Source organism: Siniperca chuatsi, linkage group LG17 (genome assembly GCF_020085105.1).
Source record: "Siniperca chuatsi isolate FFG_IHB_CAS linkage group LG17, ASM2008510v1, whole genome shotgun sequence".
In the NCBI taxonomy this organism is placed as follows: domain Eukaryota; kingdom Metazoa; phylum Chordata; class Actinopteri; order Centrarchiformes; family Sinipercidae; genus Siniperca; species Siniperca chuatsi.
In genome coordinates, this window is record NC_058058.1 from 4011572 (window position 1) to 4030432 (window position 18861).

The window sequence follows — 18861 nt, forward strand, 5'->3', positions numbered from 1 at the left end:
TGCCAGCTTTCGGAACTTGACAGTTTCAGTAATGCTCATACACATTTTGGTGGGTGCCAAAAAAGTACACAGCCCTGGTCAAAAGATTCTGGATAAAGAGGGACTGAACTAAGATTGTCCAGGTAGTCGTTGTGGTGGTAGTGATGTCATCACCTTTTGAAAACCTTTTCATGAACTCAAAAAGGCCTGGTTATTTTTTTTGTTTTAATGTTACACAATCCTCAAAATCAAATGCATTAACCACCAAAAAAAAAAAACACAGACAAAAACATAACTGCCAAATACCCACATCAGTAAACACAAAGATTAACCAACTGTAGGCATGATATGATGTACATATTAGGAAGGTGGATTAAATCTTAAACCCATAATAAAAGTATTAGCTGCCACCATGAAGGTCACAGCTGTTTGGACCTGATATCTGTCATTAACATTAAATTAAATTAATTAACAGTAATCTGTAACATTTTTGGAGACAGTATTCAGTTTAAATAACTTCGCCTTTTGTTGTTTTAAATAAAACAATACATTGTTATTATACTTATTAGAACTTTATATTTCTGTTATTTGTCTGTTTTTGTAGACCTGGCTCTGCCCTTTGCTTTTGAGTGATCTGGGAATTTACTGTATTTACAGCAACTTTACAACTTGCTCTTCTGATAATCAGAGCCCATGTTTTTCCACTATCTCAAGGGCACAGGTAACACATCATACCTCGTTTCTGCATATAATTGTGTACATAATGTACACATTTGCTGAGCTGACTTTTGTTGCCATGCCAAAAAATAAACAACCATCAAAGAAATACTACATATAAGATATACAATTCTTTCTTGTGAATTAGCTTTGAGGAACAATTTTTTAAATGTTCTGCAGATCAGTAACTCATTACTTTTGGTGTTAAAAACAGTAAACATTAAAATAAATTATTCCCAATAAATAAATAAATAAGCTACAAAGTTCAATGGAAACAGACAGAGAATAAATAATGACGTACATGAAGCATGTGACTTAAACATCCACTGAAGCTTCTGTTCCACTGGAGAAACTAAAAGTTGCTGCAGATAAAAACATGTGTGGAGCGATGGCAAGACCGTAACATTCTTTAGATTAATACATAAAACATAAATGCCATATTTCTATCATGTTTTCTACATTGTTTTGAACAGTTTGAGGTTTGACTGACACTTTTTTAATCATGTCATCGCTTCTTCTGCAATGGTTCAATGGCACCTGACAGGAGAATTAGCTCCACTAGCTGTTTATCTCAATGAACCAACTCCTAATATTTGCATAACAGTTCTGGATGGAAATGCATATTAATTCGTATTATCTTTTGCCGACTTTCTGGATATTTGGTTAAAATTTGCGCTATATTTGGATGGAAACCTGGCTACTGTTATATTGTCAAAATGTCAACAGTCTTGTAGCAGCTGGATCCCCTCTGCTGCTGCTCTCTGCTTTGAGAGATATTTAGAGATATTTATTGATCATGTAGTGATGGTGATATGGTTTTGATGTTTTTCCTAACTGGACCATATCACATTGTGAGAATGAACTCACTGAATGTCAATTGTTGGCCGTCTGATGTCCACATATCTCCGTACGGAGCTACATGTGTACATCTGAATGTGAGCGCATGCCGTTCTAAGCGGTCATTTGATGTCAAACTTAATGCATACGAAGGTCTTCTAAAATAGAGAAGGGTTTAACTCCTTACATTCTCTACATGACTGCCACGACGTGCCCTGTCTTTGTAGCGGATTGCAGTGGGGGAAGTGGTGGTGGTGATTATTATTATTATTATTATTATTATTATTATGTTTTTACTTATTTATTGTGTTTTTTTAATGTTTCCTGTCTGTGGGCCAAGATACTGTACCTTCAAGGGAACATTAACTATTTAATGTACACACAAACAATGCACTGAAAATTACAAAAAGAAAACAAAAAGTGCCATGACACCCCTGTTTATAGCCCTGCTCCCATGACTGACAACATAAACAAAAGGGTTACCACAGCCTGCATGGCCTTCAAAAGCACACACACACAGATTAGATGACTTTGCACTTCCTGGACTACTAGGCATAGGGTTTCAACAACTATAGGTTACCATGATCACAAGACCTCACATACCAGCCAATCAACGCCGCAGAGACTCTGCAGCTGTATAGAATCGTCTTGTAGAGGGTTCTAGAGTGGAATACACCTTTATTTCAGAATGATTCATCATTCACAATAAACTGAGTGTTTCGGGGATTAAACTAGAGATGCAGAAACAAATGCAGGGCTACAACATTAGGCAATATAGCTTCATATGAGACATACAAAAATAGTGCAAGGGAGGACTTTTTTTAAACCCCTTGGCTTCTCTCCTCCCCTGCAAAGATCAACTGAGCTCTTTCACAATGATATTTTAAACATATGTGAACAAATAAAGACTGAAAGACTAAAGTACAGTATCTTTGACCAGTGATTCAGAATATGGAAAACAAAACAAAGAGACCAAATTAGTATTTATCTTATCTCTAAACAAAAAAAAAAAAAAAAAAAAAAAAAAAACACAGAACAAAATCTGATGTAAATAAATTTCAAACTCCCAGTGAAAAATCTAATATTAAAAATGCCAACGCATGCAGGACGATTCAATAACTGTTTCTGGCTGATCTGCAGCATGGTGTGCATTTTCTTTCACTTTTTCTCTTCAACTTCTGAAGGATATTCTGTGCTCGGCACCAGAGGACCCTGTTTAATGTGAACTGTGTACTCACAACAAGGCTATTGTATCACATTGCATAACAACTTACAAGTGTTTCTATTTTTCTGGTCTCTCGATGTACGTCGCAAGAGAACATTCGGGGTTCTACAACAGAACTTCCCAAAGACATGATGAAAATCCTCCGCATGTTCTGAGACAGCCTTCACACCGCCATGTCCCAAAACATACATGTAACTATATGAATGGTGAAGATTAGCACCACTGCAAATGCACGATCAGGTTTCCCCTCTTTGGAACACATGGACAAGCACCTAGCACACACAATGCACACATTCTGTATATGGACACAAATGTACATGCAAGGACAAAAATGCAAACACACTGTGTTACACATATCACAGAAGTACTTTCTACATCTGTTAAGACCAACAAGGGCTTAAGAAACGAGGCGCAGAAAGGGTAGCAAACAGGTGGCCGGCAGAGAAAGAATGAGCAGCGAGACAGCGACAAAGTGTGTATGTGCGTGTGTGTGTGCACGTGTATGTGTATGTGTGCATGCCAAGATCAGGGAACAAGGAGGTGCACAGTGTCTAAGCACCTGTTGCGTGACCATGTGCGTGACCCTGTTGTTATACATCAGCTAATTGGTCTTCACCATGTCTAGAACTCACACACCCACACACATTCATGTGGCTCATTCACAGGCGCACACACAATAAGTTAAACAGGCTCCATTGATGCACATGTAGTTTGCACTGCCAATACAGGTGCGTCATGCAAGAATGACATGAGTGAGTCAGGGAAAGAAACTGAGGACACACAACAGAGGGAAATAAACCTGAAAGACAGGCTGAAGTAGAGAGAGACAGATGGACACAGAAAGACAGAAGGAGCAACAGAGAGAGAAAGAATAAGAGGAACGAGAGAGGGACACTGACCAGGGTTTGCTTGTATCTCAGAGCCTTCCTTTCCGACGCATCTGCGGCCATTGACACACTGTCACTGACCCAAAAATAAACCCACCCGCTCGCGGTCTGTCTCAGCATTACCAGGACTGCGCTGGACGCCCAGCCAGGACACTCGCGCGCGCGCACACACACACACACACACACACACACACACACACACACACACACACACACACACACACACACACACACAAACACACACACACGCTACATTGGCACACAGGGATAGAGATACACATGCATGGATCCCCACACAAACACATACACTCTCACACATATTCTGAAATGGTGTAAACTAGCTCCAGCTGGGGTTCCCACCCCCTCGTGCCCGAAGCTAACTGCCCAACCTGTGAAGTTAAGTCAGCAGTAAACAAGAAAGACAAAAATGCCAGAAAGTTCAAAGTACTGTACCAAATACTTATTGCTCAACATCTAAGGAGACATGGGGCGCCCGGGTGGTAGTGGAGGAGAAGCAATCGCCTACCACTGCAAAGTCCTGGGTCAGTCCATGGCAGCACAGCTTCTGGCTTGTCCAGGAGATCCATCAAACACAACTACACTGTTTGCTTGTGGTAAGCCACTGAGGTATAATTTCTTTGTTGTTGCACTAGCAACTCCTACTGGCTGGTCAGAGCACCTATGTGGAAATGGGTGGGATTTGCGGGGCAGCGTAAACCTCTGTGTATGTTATTCCCCTTCGGTGAAGCTTCTGCTGGCAGGTGAAAAGACAGGTGACTTTGTGCTTATCAGAGGAAACACATGGCAGTGTACCGAGTTAACAGTGTCCCTGTCAGAAAGTACCAAGTACACTCTCATCAGGTATATGGAGCGGGCAATTCTACTAAAAGTTCAGTCCCTAATTTTCCTGATTGTTTCGTAGGATTCCTGGTTTTCATCCAGGCGGCCCTGCTTCGATTCCCATTATGGAAAAAGATGGTATTCCTGGGTGTGTTGTCAGTTCATTGTTTACAGTTTAAACATGCACTTGCTTCCTGGATGTTAATGAGGAATGACATGAGAGTTTCCGTAGTCACATATTGTCTAGTGATCATGATTCATGGTTTTCAGGAAGTCGGCTGGGGTTTGATTCCCGATATAGTAAAAGGTGGTGCAATTATGTGCAATGTATATGTGTGCCAAGTGTGTTTGCTTCCCTACTGCGTTCTCCATTACATCACCCAACGGATTTGCAGTGGTCAAGATTACTGGTTTTAGCCCAGGAATTATTCCTGGCATGGGAAAAGATGGTACTACATTCCTGGATGTGCTGTGTGCTGCTTTAAATGCAAACGTGCTTCCTATGAGGTCCATGCCTTAAAACATCGTATGTGATTGTTCACCTACAGACACTAAACATAAGCAACCCCTGCTCAAGGTAAAACATGCATTAACAATGCCTTTAAGCTTATTTAATATTACTATGATACTGAACGTGGACAAATTAAATTCCACCAAATATCAAGAGTGAAGTAAACCTGTATTTGCTGCACTTTGAGGATTATTGAAAGGCATTCTGGTAAATTAAGGTATTTAACAACAACAAAGGTACTCCAGTTGAGAAGGCTGTTGCCTCAGGAAGCACATGAGAATCTAGAAATATGTGATCAAGCACCAAGTCCCTGTGTTTGTTCATCAGCAGTGAAGATAGTTAAGCACATACAACGACACAGAAACGTAAACGTGTACAAAGTGATTACATTCACATAAAAAGAAATAGTCACACAAACAACAGAAGGGTTGCTTGTCAGAACAATCAACATGATTAGGCAAAATCTTTGGAACGTGAACAATAACAAATGTTCTTTCCAAAAACCAACATGGCTTAAAAAAAAAATAATACACAAACATTCTCACCCAAACATTGTGCACCAAATTTCTCAAAAAAGGGGTCATCCAACCAAAACAGAAAATGCTCTTAAAATGACTTGCTATGCCATAGTATATGATCTGTCACATGTGTCTATGTTTTGCTATGACAATCCCAAGGAGGCCGAAACCAGAAACAGAAGGAGTTTACATGGCAATACAATGGATCAAGACTGATTTAGCTAATGTTTCAAACAAGAGCAACCGCTGTAGTTTCAGTGGCTTCCTAAAGAAACTTTTAATAGGACAAATGGCTAACAAACAAACACTGGCTGCTGTGAGAATTAAATCTGTGGCCTTTGTAGGATGTATTATACAGGTAACCCCAAGGTCACTATAACAACGTTTCACACAAAAGCTGAAAATACACGAAAGGGTGAATCTTTAAGTCCATTAATCTTGTGAAAACATTTAGTTTTAGGTGGGTAAGGATCAATATGGTGGCTATGTTGAAACCTGACCAAAGTGCTTTCAGTGTCTGTGGGTGTGTCAGCACAGCAGCTTGATTTAAGGGAAGAGGGTGGAGGTGACCCAGCAGGTGAAAAGTCATGATTATTAAACATCAGTACTGACAACACACACACACACACACATGTTTGTTTCACTATCCCCATGGGGGACAGTCAATGAAATAATGCTTTCCCTAGCCCCTTACCCTAACCTTAACCTAACTGTAGCCTGCACCCTAAAACCAAGTCTTAACCCTCAAAAAGCAGTCTCTACCCATAGGGACCTCAATTTTTGTACCCACAGGTTAGTGCGTATTCAGGTTAAAGTCCCGACTGGGATATAAGAACATGACTAACACACACACAAGCACCAGTGTCACGCCTTTCAGCTCAAATAAAAGTATAGTATAATATCTTGGCAGCATGAACACGGTAAATAAACTACTGAAAACTGTTGCTATTGTTTCAATGCAATAGCAGCTTCAGTACTTTTTATCTGGAGGATTCTAGACAATAACCTTTCAAAAACCTCTTTTAGTCTTTAGTGAATTACAAAGAGTGTCTGGAGGACAGAGAGAAGGCTAAGTCTGTGATCACAGAGGCCATTTTATATACTTTAATTGTTTGGTTAAAGTAGATGCACATAAACTTCAAACTCTAGGCCTCACATTTTGGACAATGCATGAAATGTCTGAGTTTATTCACACTTAAATAACACAATACGAGCAAGCAGACGAGTCTTGTAATATCATGACAATTGTCCCCTTTGTTACTTCAGGGAATTTCTCTTTTCTAAGTTGCAGTGGGACACAGCAAACACAAGAACACAGCCGTTTCAATTCCTGAACCGTTTCAGCCAACTCAATACTATGCATTACAGTCTATTTGTTTGGACAGAAGTTCTTTGGTGTTGGTATTGCACCTCAGCCATTACAAGATACAACATTAAACGCATCATGGGTGACAGATTAAATACGACATGATGCTCCACCTCGTAAGCCTAAGTCTGTCAAGTTGATGAATGCAGCCAGCTGTCGGGAAACTTGACACACACAAAAACACATGAACGGTGACACACAAATACATGCACGTAGCAAATACAATACTGACTGCAAGGTGTTTGCAGGTGATACGAGTGACAAAGAGTGGGTGTGGCCAACCTGAAAGAGAGAGAGAGAAAGAAAGAGAAACCTGAGGAAAGACACGGGTCAGAAAACACACTGTGCCGGTGACAGCAAAATAGAAACAGAGATTCTAACATCTTCAATGGAAGCGTGTCTGTCTGTGGATATCACTATATACTGCAGACCGACTACGAAAACATGAAAACTGGGAAGGTGGACTTGAATTTGTTTCATAACTCTACACTTATATGGCTTTGAGGGACAGCAAACTACATGTTTTGGATACGAGGAGCACACAGAGTTGGACAGTCCCAGAGAGCTGACTAGGTAAGATGAAAACTGTGGATGTGTGACTGAAACTCTCATTTGTGATGTGATTTCCATATTTTTGCTAACAGGTTCCTACTGAAATGTTATATCACAGCACATATCACATATACAGCAGTCTGTGTCTATGCACTGTAATATTATTCTGTATGTATGTGCACATGTAAGTACTGTATGTGTTATTTTTGGTATTAGCACATGTGATCTGTGAATCCTGACACATTTAATGCAACTGTGTTTTCACACACCATTTTGTTTGTGTGTGTATTTACACACCTATGTCTGTGTGTCTTTAACAGCATATTTTAGTGTCTGTTCCTGTGGTATGTGTGTGTGTTGTGGGATGGCCCAGTCTTTTGTTGTGCATAAAAGGTGTGTGATGATACAGGAGAGTTATTGGTACATGTGAATGTCAGAGAACAATGCAGACAAACTGGTTCAGTAACATCCATCCTTTCTAAAGAGTAGAGGACAGTGTCATTGTGTATGTGCTTTGTCTTGAAAAATGCTTATTACATACTAGTGTGACTGGTATGTCACACAGAGAGTACACTGTACGATTTTTCCATGCTCTACCTGTACTGCACTGTTGTGTTGTGAATGAGCATCTTTACTCTGAAGCTAATATTACCATTACAACACTACAACTGCCTGTGGTGTACATTGTCGTGTACACCAGTGTTTGGTGAAACAGTTCTTTCGATGACAGAAAAAGACAAGGTAGGCATGAGAACAATTTCTTAAGCATTATTTGACTGACAACATATAAGCTGCTCAAAGACAAAGGCATATCTTCAATAAATCCTTTTCACCACAAAGCAATTAGTCAAGTAAGGGACTTATGTACACTAAGTGTAATTCATTAAACGTGATTTCAATAGAAGCTAAATAACTTATTTAGTATTTAAAAGTTCACTAGGACAGTCTGCAGTGACCAAGTAACAACATTTTATGTAATGGCCAATCAGAATTCAATATTTAACAAAGCTGTGTATTTATTGGTTAAATTAGTTAGATTATACGTTTATAAACAGTCTAAAATTGATATTACAACCAAAAAAAGAGAGCAAACTGATTTTAATGAGGAGGCTGTAGTGTTTTTCTCACTCGTCTGTCATTAAACAATGTTTATTTTCTTAATGTTACAGAGCACTTTGATATTTGCCCAGGGTGATAGCATTTATATATGTATAACACTGGCTCATTATCTGTTAGCTTGACATAATTTCTGTTTCTTCATCAACTGTGTGACAGTGGATTTTGGTAGAACCTACCAAAAGTTAGGGAGGAGGCTACCTGTAAAAAACAAATACTGTTGTGAACACCTGAATCTCAAGTCAACAGAGAAACCTCACTCTTGGCTACATTTGTTAAAGAAATTAGATGGACAGGAGGACAACAGTATACGTCCCGAGTGTACCCCTCAATCCTAAATGGGTGCCCTTCTTTTTAACCTCCTGATCTGAATATGATCTACTAGTGGTAGAAAATATGGTTGTTTGAAAAGAGCAGAGGAACAAGTTCAAATATTTAGGATCAAATGTGTTCAGGGGAAATTTGCATACAAGCACACAGACACAGAAACCCTCCCATTCAGTATACACTCTCACTTCCCCTGTAACTTCTCCATCAGTTATGTTTTAATGTATTTCACTTCCCTTGGTATTATTGTGTTCTGCCACTGAGTTTGTTTTACAGTTTTCTTTGATATTGTCATTTGTTAGTCAAGTTACTGTTTGAAAACTGCTTATATAAGGATTAGTGAGGTTAAAATATACACATAACAGTTTCAGGGGTTTTCCTGTATAGAGAAGTTTCTAAAATCTGACCATATCAGCAAAAATAAAAACTACTTCCTTTTTGTTACATACATCATTACCAATTGTACATACAACAGAAGAATTATGGTGACACTAGTTGAAAAGACAATGTAACAGGATGATAGGCTCACATTGGTCATTCATATTATTAAGAAAAGGCAAAGAGAATACAGGACAGCTAGTATCCCTTTTAGCTGGGGACTTTCACCTGAATGTGTCTGTAGTTATCATTTAACTGTCTTGACAAATGCCTTATGGCTGCCTTTTTTAAATTAGAACAAACAATTAAAAGGGGATCCTAGACTCTCTCTGAAGCTCACAACTAGAACATTAGTGACAAACAAACAAACAATCTTCCTCAAACAACAAACCGATCAGCTACTCCTTATGTAGAGGGGGTCATTTAACTAAGTATCAATATACTGTATAGGAAAAATAACACTACTGATGTGAGACCTCTGAAATAAATAACATTTCCCTAGAACTGTTATGTTAAGATACAATATGTCCGGTACATCTGTGTGATTTGAGAAGTTTAATGGGCTGTTGAATGCCAAGTTATCCTTTCAAGGCCTTTATGGATTTTGGGTCACTGCTGAGCGATGGTAATGCTGATCTCTGCTCCTCTATTATCTACAGTATGTAACTGATAGCAGGTTAACTATACACATAAAAACAAGACATTGGAGCACTCCTTTTTATATTTGCTGTGCGAGTCAAGATAAAAAAGGTCACAGTTTGTATTTGCTATGTAAGTATAGATAAAAAAAAAAAAAGGCCACAGTAAATATTTACAATATTTTCTAAAAGTTGATCACTAATCGACATTCTTCTGGGTGTGTGCTCTGCTGTTTACTGGAAATTCACTGATAGCTCTCTTTAAGCACAGTTAAACTCTGAACCAGCTACTTATTCCAGCTACTACTGCATATAGAGTTATTAGAGAAGCATATGCTGCATGCTATCTAAGCTTAGGGGATTTAGGGTGGCTGCTGAGCAGAGGTAATGTTGATCTCTTCCTCCAGCTGATAGTAACGTCGATCTGTGTTCCTCTCTTTCTCTCCAGCATGTCATCCAACTCCACGGCCGATAATCTGTGTGCACCTGACAACAACCTTTGCAGTAAGGAACTCAACTGCCACACTTCATCTGTCTCTTTGTCATCATCATCTCCAACGCTTTTCTCCTTTCCAATCCTTCCTCCTCAACCCGTCTCCTCTCATGTCTCTCATCTCCCTTTTCCTTTACTTCTCTTCCCCTCTTCAGATTCTACCTCTCCTCTGCAAATGTCTTGCCTGCTTTCTCTTCAAACCTGAAGCATGCCCATATTTCTTGTTAGATCTACCTTGACAACAGCTCTGGGGAAAATGAATGGGAAAATACTGGCTTCACCTAATACTTCACGTTTTACATACTATATATTTTGCCACTCCTGTCTCTCTTTTCACCGTCTCTGTTGCTTCCTCTAATGTCTCTATCCTCTACTTTATCGTTTTGGCCCTTTACTTTTTCCACTATTAAGGATCCCTTCCTTTCTCCATTTCCTTCCTCTGTTATTACCAGCTGCCAGGGTTTTACATTTCGACTTTGGTGATTTATTTTTCTATGCATCATCTCATTTTTCACTTCTTTGAGGTAAATACCAGCAGCTACCTAATTTTGGCTGTAAACATCAGCAGACAACAAACAGTGAATGGTTCTGCTGAGGTCATGCTGACATGAGACATACAGCTACATGATTTGTCCTAGTAACCAATCAGCAAACGAAGAGTTTGTATCAAAGCCAATGAGGTGATACCAAAGAAATTAACTTTTTAGTTGTATTTAACAACCATAAAAGGTATATCATTATTTTTATTGATTTAACTACGAAACTCTCCGTTGCCGTCTACAATGTTGTTGCAACATCCAGCCTCCAGATAATGTCACATGAAATACTGGAGCTCTGAGTGATGTGTGCTTACACAATCAGATGGAGTAATAACTGCTGACTCACAGTTACTGCTGGGAAGTCTTTGTGATCACACAGTTAATTCAGCAGGTATTTCTGCTTTCGGAGCTGCAGAGACTGGATCTGTGGTGTAGGCCGCCTGCTGCCCCGTGTTCCTGCTCGACAATCCAAAAACATGTTTAGGCTACAATTGAACAGTTTTTGGCTGGAAACTGATATCACTGCTGACATATCAGTGATTTTAAAATCAGATTTTAATCTAATTTAAAAGTTAATTTCCTATTCTTTGTTGTCTAGCTTTGCAATAAACAGATCTGTAGAAAATACAGAGTGAGGGTATTGATAGTGGCATTCAAATACAGACATGCTTAAATTACAGTGTCATCTAGCTATATATCAACATCGGTGTAAATGGAGGATGATGTAATGTTAAAATAGAACATCCTGTCAGCACTTGAGAAGTGCAACCTTTTTATCAGCCAATGCATTCATCCTGTCCCCTAACCAGGTTGAAACCAAAACCTGTACAACCTTACGGTCAGTGTAATTAGGAATTTTTGTATTTTAACATCCCTCTGAGACACAAACGCATGTACAAAATTCACAAGAGAGGAGCGTCTCTGCACTGTCCTAACTGAAGTAGATGAAACAGGCAGTTGTGTGACGGTCTTCCTAATCAGACCAACTTGTCACTTTGCGCACAAATAACCTGGTACTATACAGTGTTGAAAATACACTGCCTCCTCTTGGTCCTGACATTTACACATGACCTTCTCTCTTTCTCTCTCTCAGTCGTAAGGGTGCACGAGCAGGCGGTGATCATCGTCCCTACACTGCTCCTCCTGGCCACCCTGGTTACCTTACTGGCCCTGTGCTTACTGAGATATTGTCCTGAACGGAAGCGGACACGGATCACAGCCCCTCAACGCCTCCACAGCTCATCGCACAGACACACACAAAGACACAGCCAAAGACATCACCTACAGGGCATTGATGGTGAGCAAGCATGCATAAGTCTCTGTGTCCGTTTTCATCTTATTCTTTTTATATTTTTCATTGTAATTCAATTTTCCAAAGAACTACACATACAGATTTATTATTCTGCTCTGTGTCTATCTCTCCCTCAATAGCACCCCCAGGGCTAAACCCACTGGAACATGAAGAGCTGCCAATGTCAGTTCAACAAGTTCAGCAGCATGTCAGCCCAACTCTGGCTGCAGTACCACAGATGTCCACAGAAAGGCATCATGGAGCCTTCAGCCAAGTCACTGCCCTGCCACTGTCCTTCTGCATGAAGCCTAATGACACTGTCTGCCTCTACAGAGCTCGCATAGACAACAGGGATGTCACCCTGAGGGTGCTGAAAGGTAAATTGGGCTGTACAAAGGCAAATCTCAAAGACAGAGGTCCAACTGTTTACTGATTGTCTGCTGAAGAAGTGCAGAGAAATGTTTTGTTGTGTTCTCTTCTCAACAACTGGGAGATATGAGGAATAGTCTGATAACTATACTTTACTGCTTCTCAGTAAAACTTCCCTGGTTAAATAAAAGTTATCTAACCTCTTTCTCAGAATCAGCAAACAGCAGTGAGAAGCAGCACTTTTTGGGTTTTGCTTCCTTCGTGTCAGGACTGGGACCGCACCCCTTCCTACCTGCTCTGCTGGGTGTGGTTTCAGTGCAGTCGCCCCTAATGATGGTTGTGGAGGAGCTGCAGCACAGAGACCTGTTGGGGTTCCTGTGGAGATGTCGACAGGTACAGTAATCTATTAATTACCAAAACAAAGACAGATTATTCAGAGTGGCAGAGACAGGTTTACACTGTGGTTTACATTACAAACTGCAGGGTATGTGTTCATTTCAGAAGGCAATATTTAAAACCTTTAAATGCCATCTGCAACTGAATCAGTATATTTCAAGCTAGACACGGGTAATGTTTTGAATGTCTAAATGGGCAGGAAAACAAAGAGAGGTCATCATACAATTCTTAAAGGAACATTCAGTCCAGCAATGGTTAGGGTCATGTAGTGCAGAGAAACATCTGCATGGGTGGCACTTCCTGCTAAAGTAATCAAGACCCTCTGCCAACCACTTTAAAAGACACTTTGAAATGTCTCTAAAACCATAGCCCTAAAGCAATTTAAAAAACGTCAAATATATTTGTTATCCCCCAAAATCAATGGCACCGAAGTGGAATGTATGCTGGTCAAAAGAGTTAGGTTAATAGTAGGATAGTTATTTGGTTAACTCAAAACCCTGGCCATGACTGTTAAGATTTTAACATATAGTGTAGTTTAAGTAATTACTGCTCTTGGCCTTTGTGGGGCAGTATAGGGTAATATAGCCTATTGCTAAAAGAGAGACACCAGTATCCATAATTACTTGACAGTGGCAGGTACAGGATGTTCACCTACTTCTAAGACACAGGCATACTAGCCTGACAGACATTTGGTCCGGTGTAGTAGCTGATTATGGACACAGACACGGAGAGAGGTATATCGCATAACAAAAGACAGGTCTGGTAGTCTGACTCAAAAGGCTACTATCCACCCATTACAAGACTGACAAAAATATTTACATGTGTTCCCTTCTCTTCCTTCTCCTCCTCTCTCACTGAAGGATAACTCTGGTTTAGAGTCTTCATGCAAGATGACCGAGAAGAGGATCTTCACCATGGCAGGACAAGTGGCCTCTGCTCTGGTTGGTTAAACTACTGTCATGTCTGTCCTTGTATCTGTCTGTCAGTCTCTCTCTCCCAAATAATTCCCACAAATACAGTATATTGGTCCATGAAACAGTGAGACACCTCATTCTGTCTCCCTGCTTATCTGCCAATCTGTCTATATCCTAATTTATTATTTGGTGGCAATTAAAAGTCTCTCAGTTTATTTCTGTCCATCTCTTAGTTTTTCCCCCGATGTCTCAATTATAGAGCAAAAACAGTCTGAACAGTACCTTCACTTTTCAGATTAAGGTTATGTTGTTATGCTGTCAGGTTAAACAAAATACAATGTGAATTCTGCGAAAGTGTGACTAGAGTATAAATCATTAAAAAGTCTGGTTGATGTTCGTATTTCATATTTTTTGTATCATCCTTGTAGTCCTGAATATTTCTACTACTCCACAGCCAGGTGCTAAAAGTCCTCATTTCCAGCATCCCTCTTATTACCCTGTCTTTACCTGAACATCTTCTAGGAGTACCTGCACAGTCAGCGTTGCATCCATGGCAACGTGGGAGCTCGTAGCGTTCTGGTTGGTGGAGATCTGACAGCGAAGCTGTGGGGACTGGGCCCAGCCTACCACAGGAGAACACAGGCCAATTCACTGGGTGAAGTAGAGGACATGGAGATGAAGAAATGGCAGGCACCTGAAGTGCTGGGCAGAGGAGCCGTCAGTCAGAGCAGTGATGTGTGAGTGTCCAAGTCCTCTGTGAGAATATAAAAAAAATGCAATGTAGATGACCAAATATAAAGCATGTTATTGAAATGGCCCAGCCAGAGTTATCAAAGCTTGATGTTGCAGCTTGATTATTATTATTATTATAATCTCAGGATGCTGAATAACTGATCTATTTGAATTAACGTTTGTAATGAATAGCACATTTCACCAATGTGTTTAACATAATATCACATCAACAGTTTCAACAGAGATCAGCTGGATTTTTATGTGAAAAAGCACACATATTATAATCCTTTGATGTTCCAAAAAGGTGTTTTAATCAGCAACTACACATTTCTGGTGCACAATTTAGACTAATTAACAATGTGTGTGTTTAAAAAAAGCATGCAAATATTGATTCCAGTGTCACTACCCTAAATATTGGGACTTAATAGGGGATATAAAGTATGTATTTCTATCTGAATTTGCACCTCCAGTATATTCCCTTTATTGACATAATGCCCTTCTCTAACTCTTTTTTTTTGACAGATGGTCCTTTGGTATCCTGCTCTATGAAATGGTCACACTGGGTGGGTGTTTTGAAATTCTAGACATACCTCCAAGAGAAATTTTATATCTAATGAATCACAGAATTGGATAATAAACAGTACACTAAGAGCCACTGTGTTGGATACTTGAACACATTCTTAAAATTCATACAACAGGGGTGAGTTAACTATACAGCCAAACTAGATACTATATAACGTTTTTTTAACAAGTGTAGATGAGTATTTCCTAAACTTCTGTGACTTTGGCATTATAGTATTATATTTTTACTTCATATTCATTAAGGGACTTCAAACTAATACTCCCATGTATACAGGTGACCCACCGTTTGCACAGCTCATGGTGACTGAACTTCTGCAGTATCTACAAAGAGGAAAGCATCTCAAACGGCCGGCCACCTGCTCCAACTCACTGTAAGCAGAAACAACAGCAGAAAAGTTTTTATGATACTGTAGGCTGCCAATTTTGCACACTGGAAACACCAATACAAGGGTATTTATCAGCCACAAAATATGTAGTGTCACCATAACGCCTCACCTCAAAAAATGTGGGGGATATTTCATTCTTTTCAGTCATCACTGGCTCACATAATGCTGTTAAGAGACTGTTTTGATTTCCAACCATTGATAATGTCTCACATCTAAAATTTATTTTAAGTTAAGACTAATTCATTTTTGTCTGAAGTAAGTAAGTGAAGATGGGAGGAAACTCTCAGATGGTTACTTTCAGATGTAGGCTGATAAAAATAAAAAAGTTTTATGTTTTGAATACCGACCAATCGGAGTCGTATCACAAGTACCAAAAACTATCAGGTATCAAAAGCTGGCATGAATGCTTTTCCAATTTAATGGTTCTATTTTTTGCTCTTGACATGTTCACAATATCCTTCCTCCTCCTAAAGACTTCAGTGGGTCATACTTATTACCTTAAAAACAGCTGGCAATTCTGGGACATGACTTAACATTAGTATAGAGTTTAACAGGAAAGCACTGTACACTTAAGTCAAGCTGATTAAACAGGAACATATAACTTAGCTTACATTAGCTAGCAAACTAGCTTGCTAGCAACATTAGCTAATTAATTAGTCTGCCCAAGGTGTTTCGTTGTTTTACATTAGCCAAGTCGAATTAGCAACAATTTACTCTAAATGTAACTTAACTTCCTTTTCAAACAAATCGTACTTAAAACTCACATCTATCAAATAAAATTCCTCAAGTATAACTTTAGTTAGTTAGATACACTAACGGTAACATTAACGGTTAGCTCCCAGCCGACAACATTGCTCATGAAGAGCAACATATCAGTAAAATGTTGCGACAACCTGCTATGTAACTATGTTTTTACACTAGGTAGCGATATTTACAAATATATTCTTCGCTGGGTTTAAGTTTTACAATGTTTTACTCTGGTCTGTAGGTACTCCATCATCAAGTCCTGCTGCCACTGGACCCCCCAACAGCGTCTCTCAATGTCGGAGCTGATTAGAAAACTTCAGGCGGGAGAGAAATCAGCCAATGGGAGGACAGTTGTCAGATTGTCTGAACCAATAGTCATTGACAAATACCTTAGGGAGGCGGGATATGAAAGGGCACACAACTATTCTGTGCTCTGATTGGCTGAAAGTGTCATCAGTCAGGATTTCATTGGTGGTGCTGTTGTTGCCCCCCTACGGACTGCTGCAAGAAAGGACAATCAATGATAAAGTATAGCTGCTGCGCAGCTGTGAGGCATTTTGAGGAGGAGGAAGAAGAATGAGGAGGAAGATGAAAAAAAAAAGAAGACAAATGCAGTCCATCAGCAGAACATCCAGGACCAAAATGAGTTAAAAAATAGAATTAAGTGTGTTAGAGTGGGGAGATAACCTAAAACATGCATGGCAGTAGCTCTCCAGGAGCAGGGTTGATGACTACTGATATAAGATATTCATTGTGCATCACCCTGGTCTTTAACTCACAACTGCTGTCATCAATGGCACATCGTGATCATACCCGCAGAAACAGGAGACTCGGAGGTGGCTTCACATTAAGACTTATGCAGCCACCGGGGCTGTGATAATGGCTTAAAGGCAGATTTCAAACTCGTGTCAAAAATGTAGTTATCAAGACAAAATTCTGAGAATTTGTGGACTTCATCTAGACAACACAGAGATGTTTCTAATTTATTTTTTACAAAGATTAATTGGCAAACTTGATGTTTAAAGATGCTCTACTTCCATTGACTGCAATGGTTTACATTACAAAATTCAGTTTTTGAGATACAATTCTGAAATTTACCACACTACATCTACCATAAGTACAACATTTTTTCCCATAAACATCGCAGATTTATTTTAGCGAGAATTTGCAGTAGCTGTTTACAGTAAAACGTTTTGATGCACTGTGGGCTCAGTTTTTTTTTTTTTTTTTTTTTGGGGGGTTAGTGAGTTAGTTTGAGTGAGTGATGGACTTCATAATTCCTGGCAGCTCGAAGCATGTGAACTATTCTGCTCAAGTGGGCCTACATTTTGGTGAAAGTTGCAAAGTGGTAGCACGTAAAACTGATTTGTTTCAAAGTGTTAAACTGTAGACAGTTGCTGTAGCGCCACCATCAGGACTATTGGCCCACAATGCCTGTTGAGGACATTTGGCATAGAACTGGATTTATATGCAAAATTTTGTTTATTTTCACGCATGGGAAGGCAGATTTCCTGGGAATAGGAAATTATAATAATAATAACATTGGCAGTTCCCCTAATAACTTTAGCAGAAACATGCACATTGTAATTAATACTTGTTTGTACAGTTGGAACACTTATGGAAGCCATAAAGCACACTCACTTTATTTGTTTAAAGAGTAATATATATGGATTGTAAATATTTCTTTTCCTGTAAACTATAACTATAGTCACCCAAAAGGCTACTATCATTTTTATATTTCTAGCATCATTACAAGTTAGCATGATACCATGTATTCAAATGCATACTAAACACCCCTTTGCAGGGTTATTTGTCATCATCAAGCAACTCAGCCAGAAAAAACAAAAAGTCAGCCGAAAACGGAGTTTGACAAACTCCTGGAATTAATGTTAATTAGCTACCAAATCAGATAAACAGATAAAATCTGCCACTGACTGTTGTCGTCAATCAGTGATCGGTCACTTTTTGTCTACTTCTGTTTGAAATTGGCAAAATCTGTCACTGTTATTATTTTGAAAACTACAATTTTGCTATTATAACCCCCCAATGATGTACATGCAGGTGTTACACCATATTCTGTAATCTAAAACAGTGTTATCCCTTAACCTTAAGCTGAACCCAACCTTCACCCTAACTGATCATCTCTGTGGCACCTACCCATAACCTACGCCGGACCTTACTGGACCTTCTCAAGGACAGAAGCTCCGATTCAGGTCACAGTCTGACAGGCCACAGAATACAGTGCGACACCTGGCCCTAAACTCAAAGCTCGATAACCCGCAAATAGTAAACTTTGAAATATTGCAATGCTGAAAATGACCCTGTGTGCAAAAAATAAAATAAAACCTTGCCCTATGAACCTGTAATTGTCTGTTTTCACTTGTCAAACAGGGAATGGTGCATATTGAGAGCGATCCATGTAAAGCCTGACATGCAAATGTAAACACTATACAAGAGTTAATTATCCCTTAGGCTTAGGTGACCTTTGTCGGACAGTTCAATTCCATTTCAAAAATAAAAA

The 18861-nt window shown here is 39.4% G+C and overlaps 2 protein-coding genes and 1 long non-coding RNA gene across 4 annotated transcripts in view; 1 reads left to right on the forward strand and 2 right to left on the reverse strand.

The window, feature by feature from the left end:
• Positions 1–3785, reverse strand: part of LOC122864491 (chloride channel protein 1-like) — a 37881-nt gene extending 34096 nt beyond the window's left edge. The window contains exon 1 of the mRNA XM_044171975.1: positions 3658–3785. Within this exon, the coding sequence (XP_044027910.1) occupies positions 3658–3765 (108 nt within the window). The 5' untranslated portion in view covers positions 3766–3785. The remainder of the gene's footprint in view (positions 1–3657) is intronic.
• A 2881-nt stretch (positions 3786–6666) lies between these two features.
• On the reverse strand, positions 6667–16702 carry LOC122864493. Its single transcript, XR_006375232.1, has 5 exons — positions 16570–16702; positions 15491–15576; positions 14422–14647; positions 12784–12958; positions 6667–7162 (listed from the first exon to the last, which is right to left on the reverse strand). It is a non-coding gene; the product is annotated as an uncharacterized LOC122864493 (long non-coding RNA).
• Positions 7188–18706, forward strand: styk1a (serine/threonine/tyrosine kinase 1a). Of its 2 annotated transcripts, none has more exons than XM_044171970.1 (10): positions 7188–7453; positions 10340–10395; positions 12017–12220; positions 12355–12591; positions 12795–12976; positions 13840–13920; positions 14416–14630; positions 15148–15188; positions 15482–15578; positions 16582–18706. In XM_044171970.1, exons 2-10 carry the CDS (start codon positions 10341–10343, stop codon positions 16775–16777), a joined length of 1308 nt encoding a protein of 435 aa, XP_044027905.1. In that variant the 5' UTR covers positions 7188–7453; position 10340; the 3' UTR covers positions 16778–18706. The 2 variants fall into 2 exon arrangements, with proteins under 2 accessions (XP_044027905.1, XP_044027907.1); XM_044171972.1 differs by lacking the exon at positions 7188–7453 and adding an exon at positions 7976–8173.
• Positions 18707–18861: the final 155 nt, after the last annotated feature.

What these genes read in the sequence shown, in the direction of transcription:
- styk1a (XM_044171970.1), top strand. Translation starts at nt 10,341, where the DNA reads ATGTCATCCAACTCCACGGCCGATAATCTGTGTGCACCTGACAACAAC. An exon ending in GTCAGTCAGAGCAGTGATGT is followed by an intron (nt 14,631 to 15,147) that starts GTGAGTGTCCAA and finishes TTTTTTTGACAG; the next exon opens with ATGGTCCTTTGGTATCCTGC. An exon ending in CTATGAAATGGTCACACTGG is followed by an intron (nt 15,189 to 15,481) that starts GTGGGTGTTTTG and finishes CCATGTATACAG; the next exon opens with GTGACCCACCGTTTGCACAG.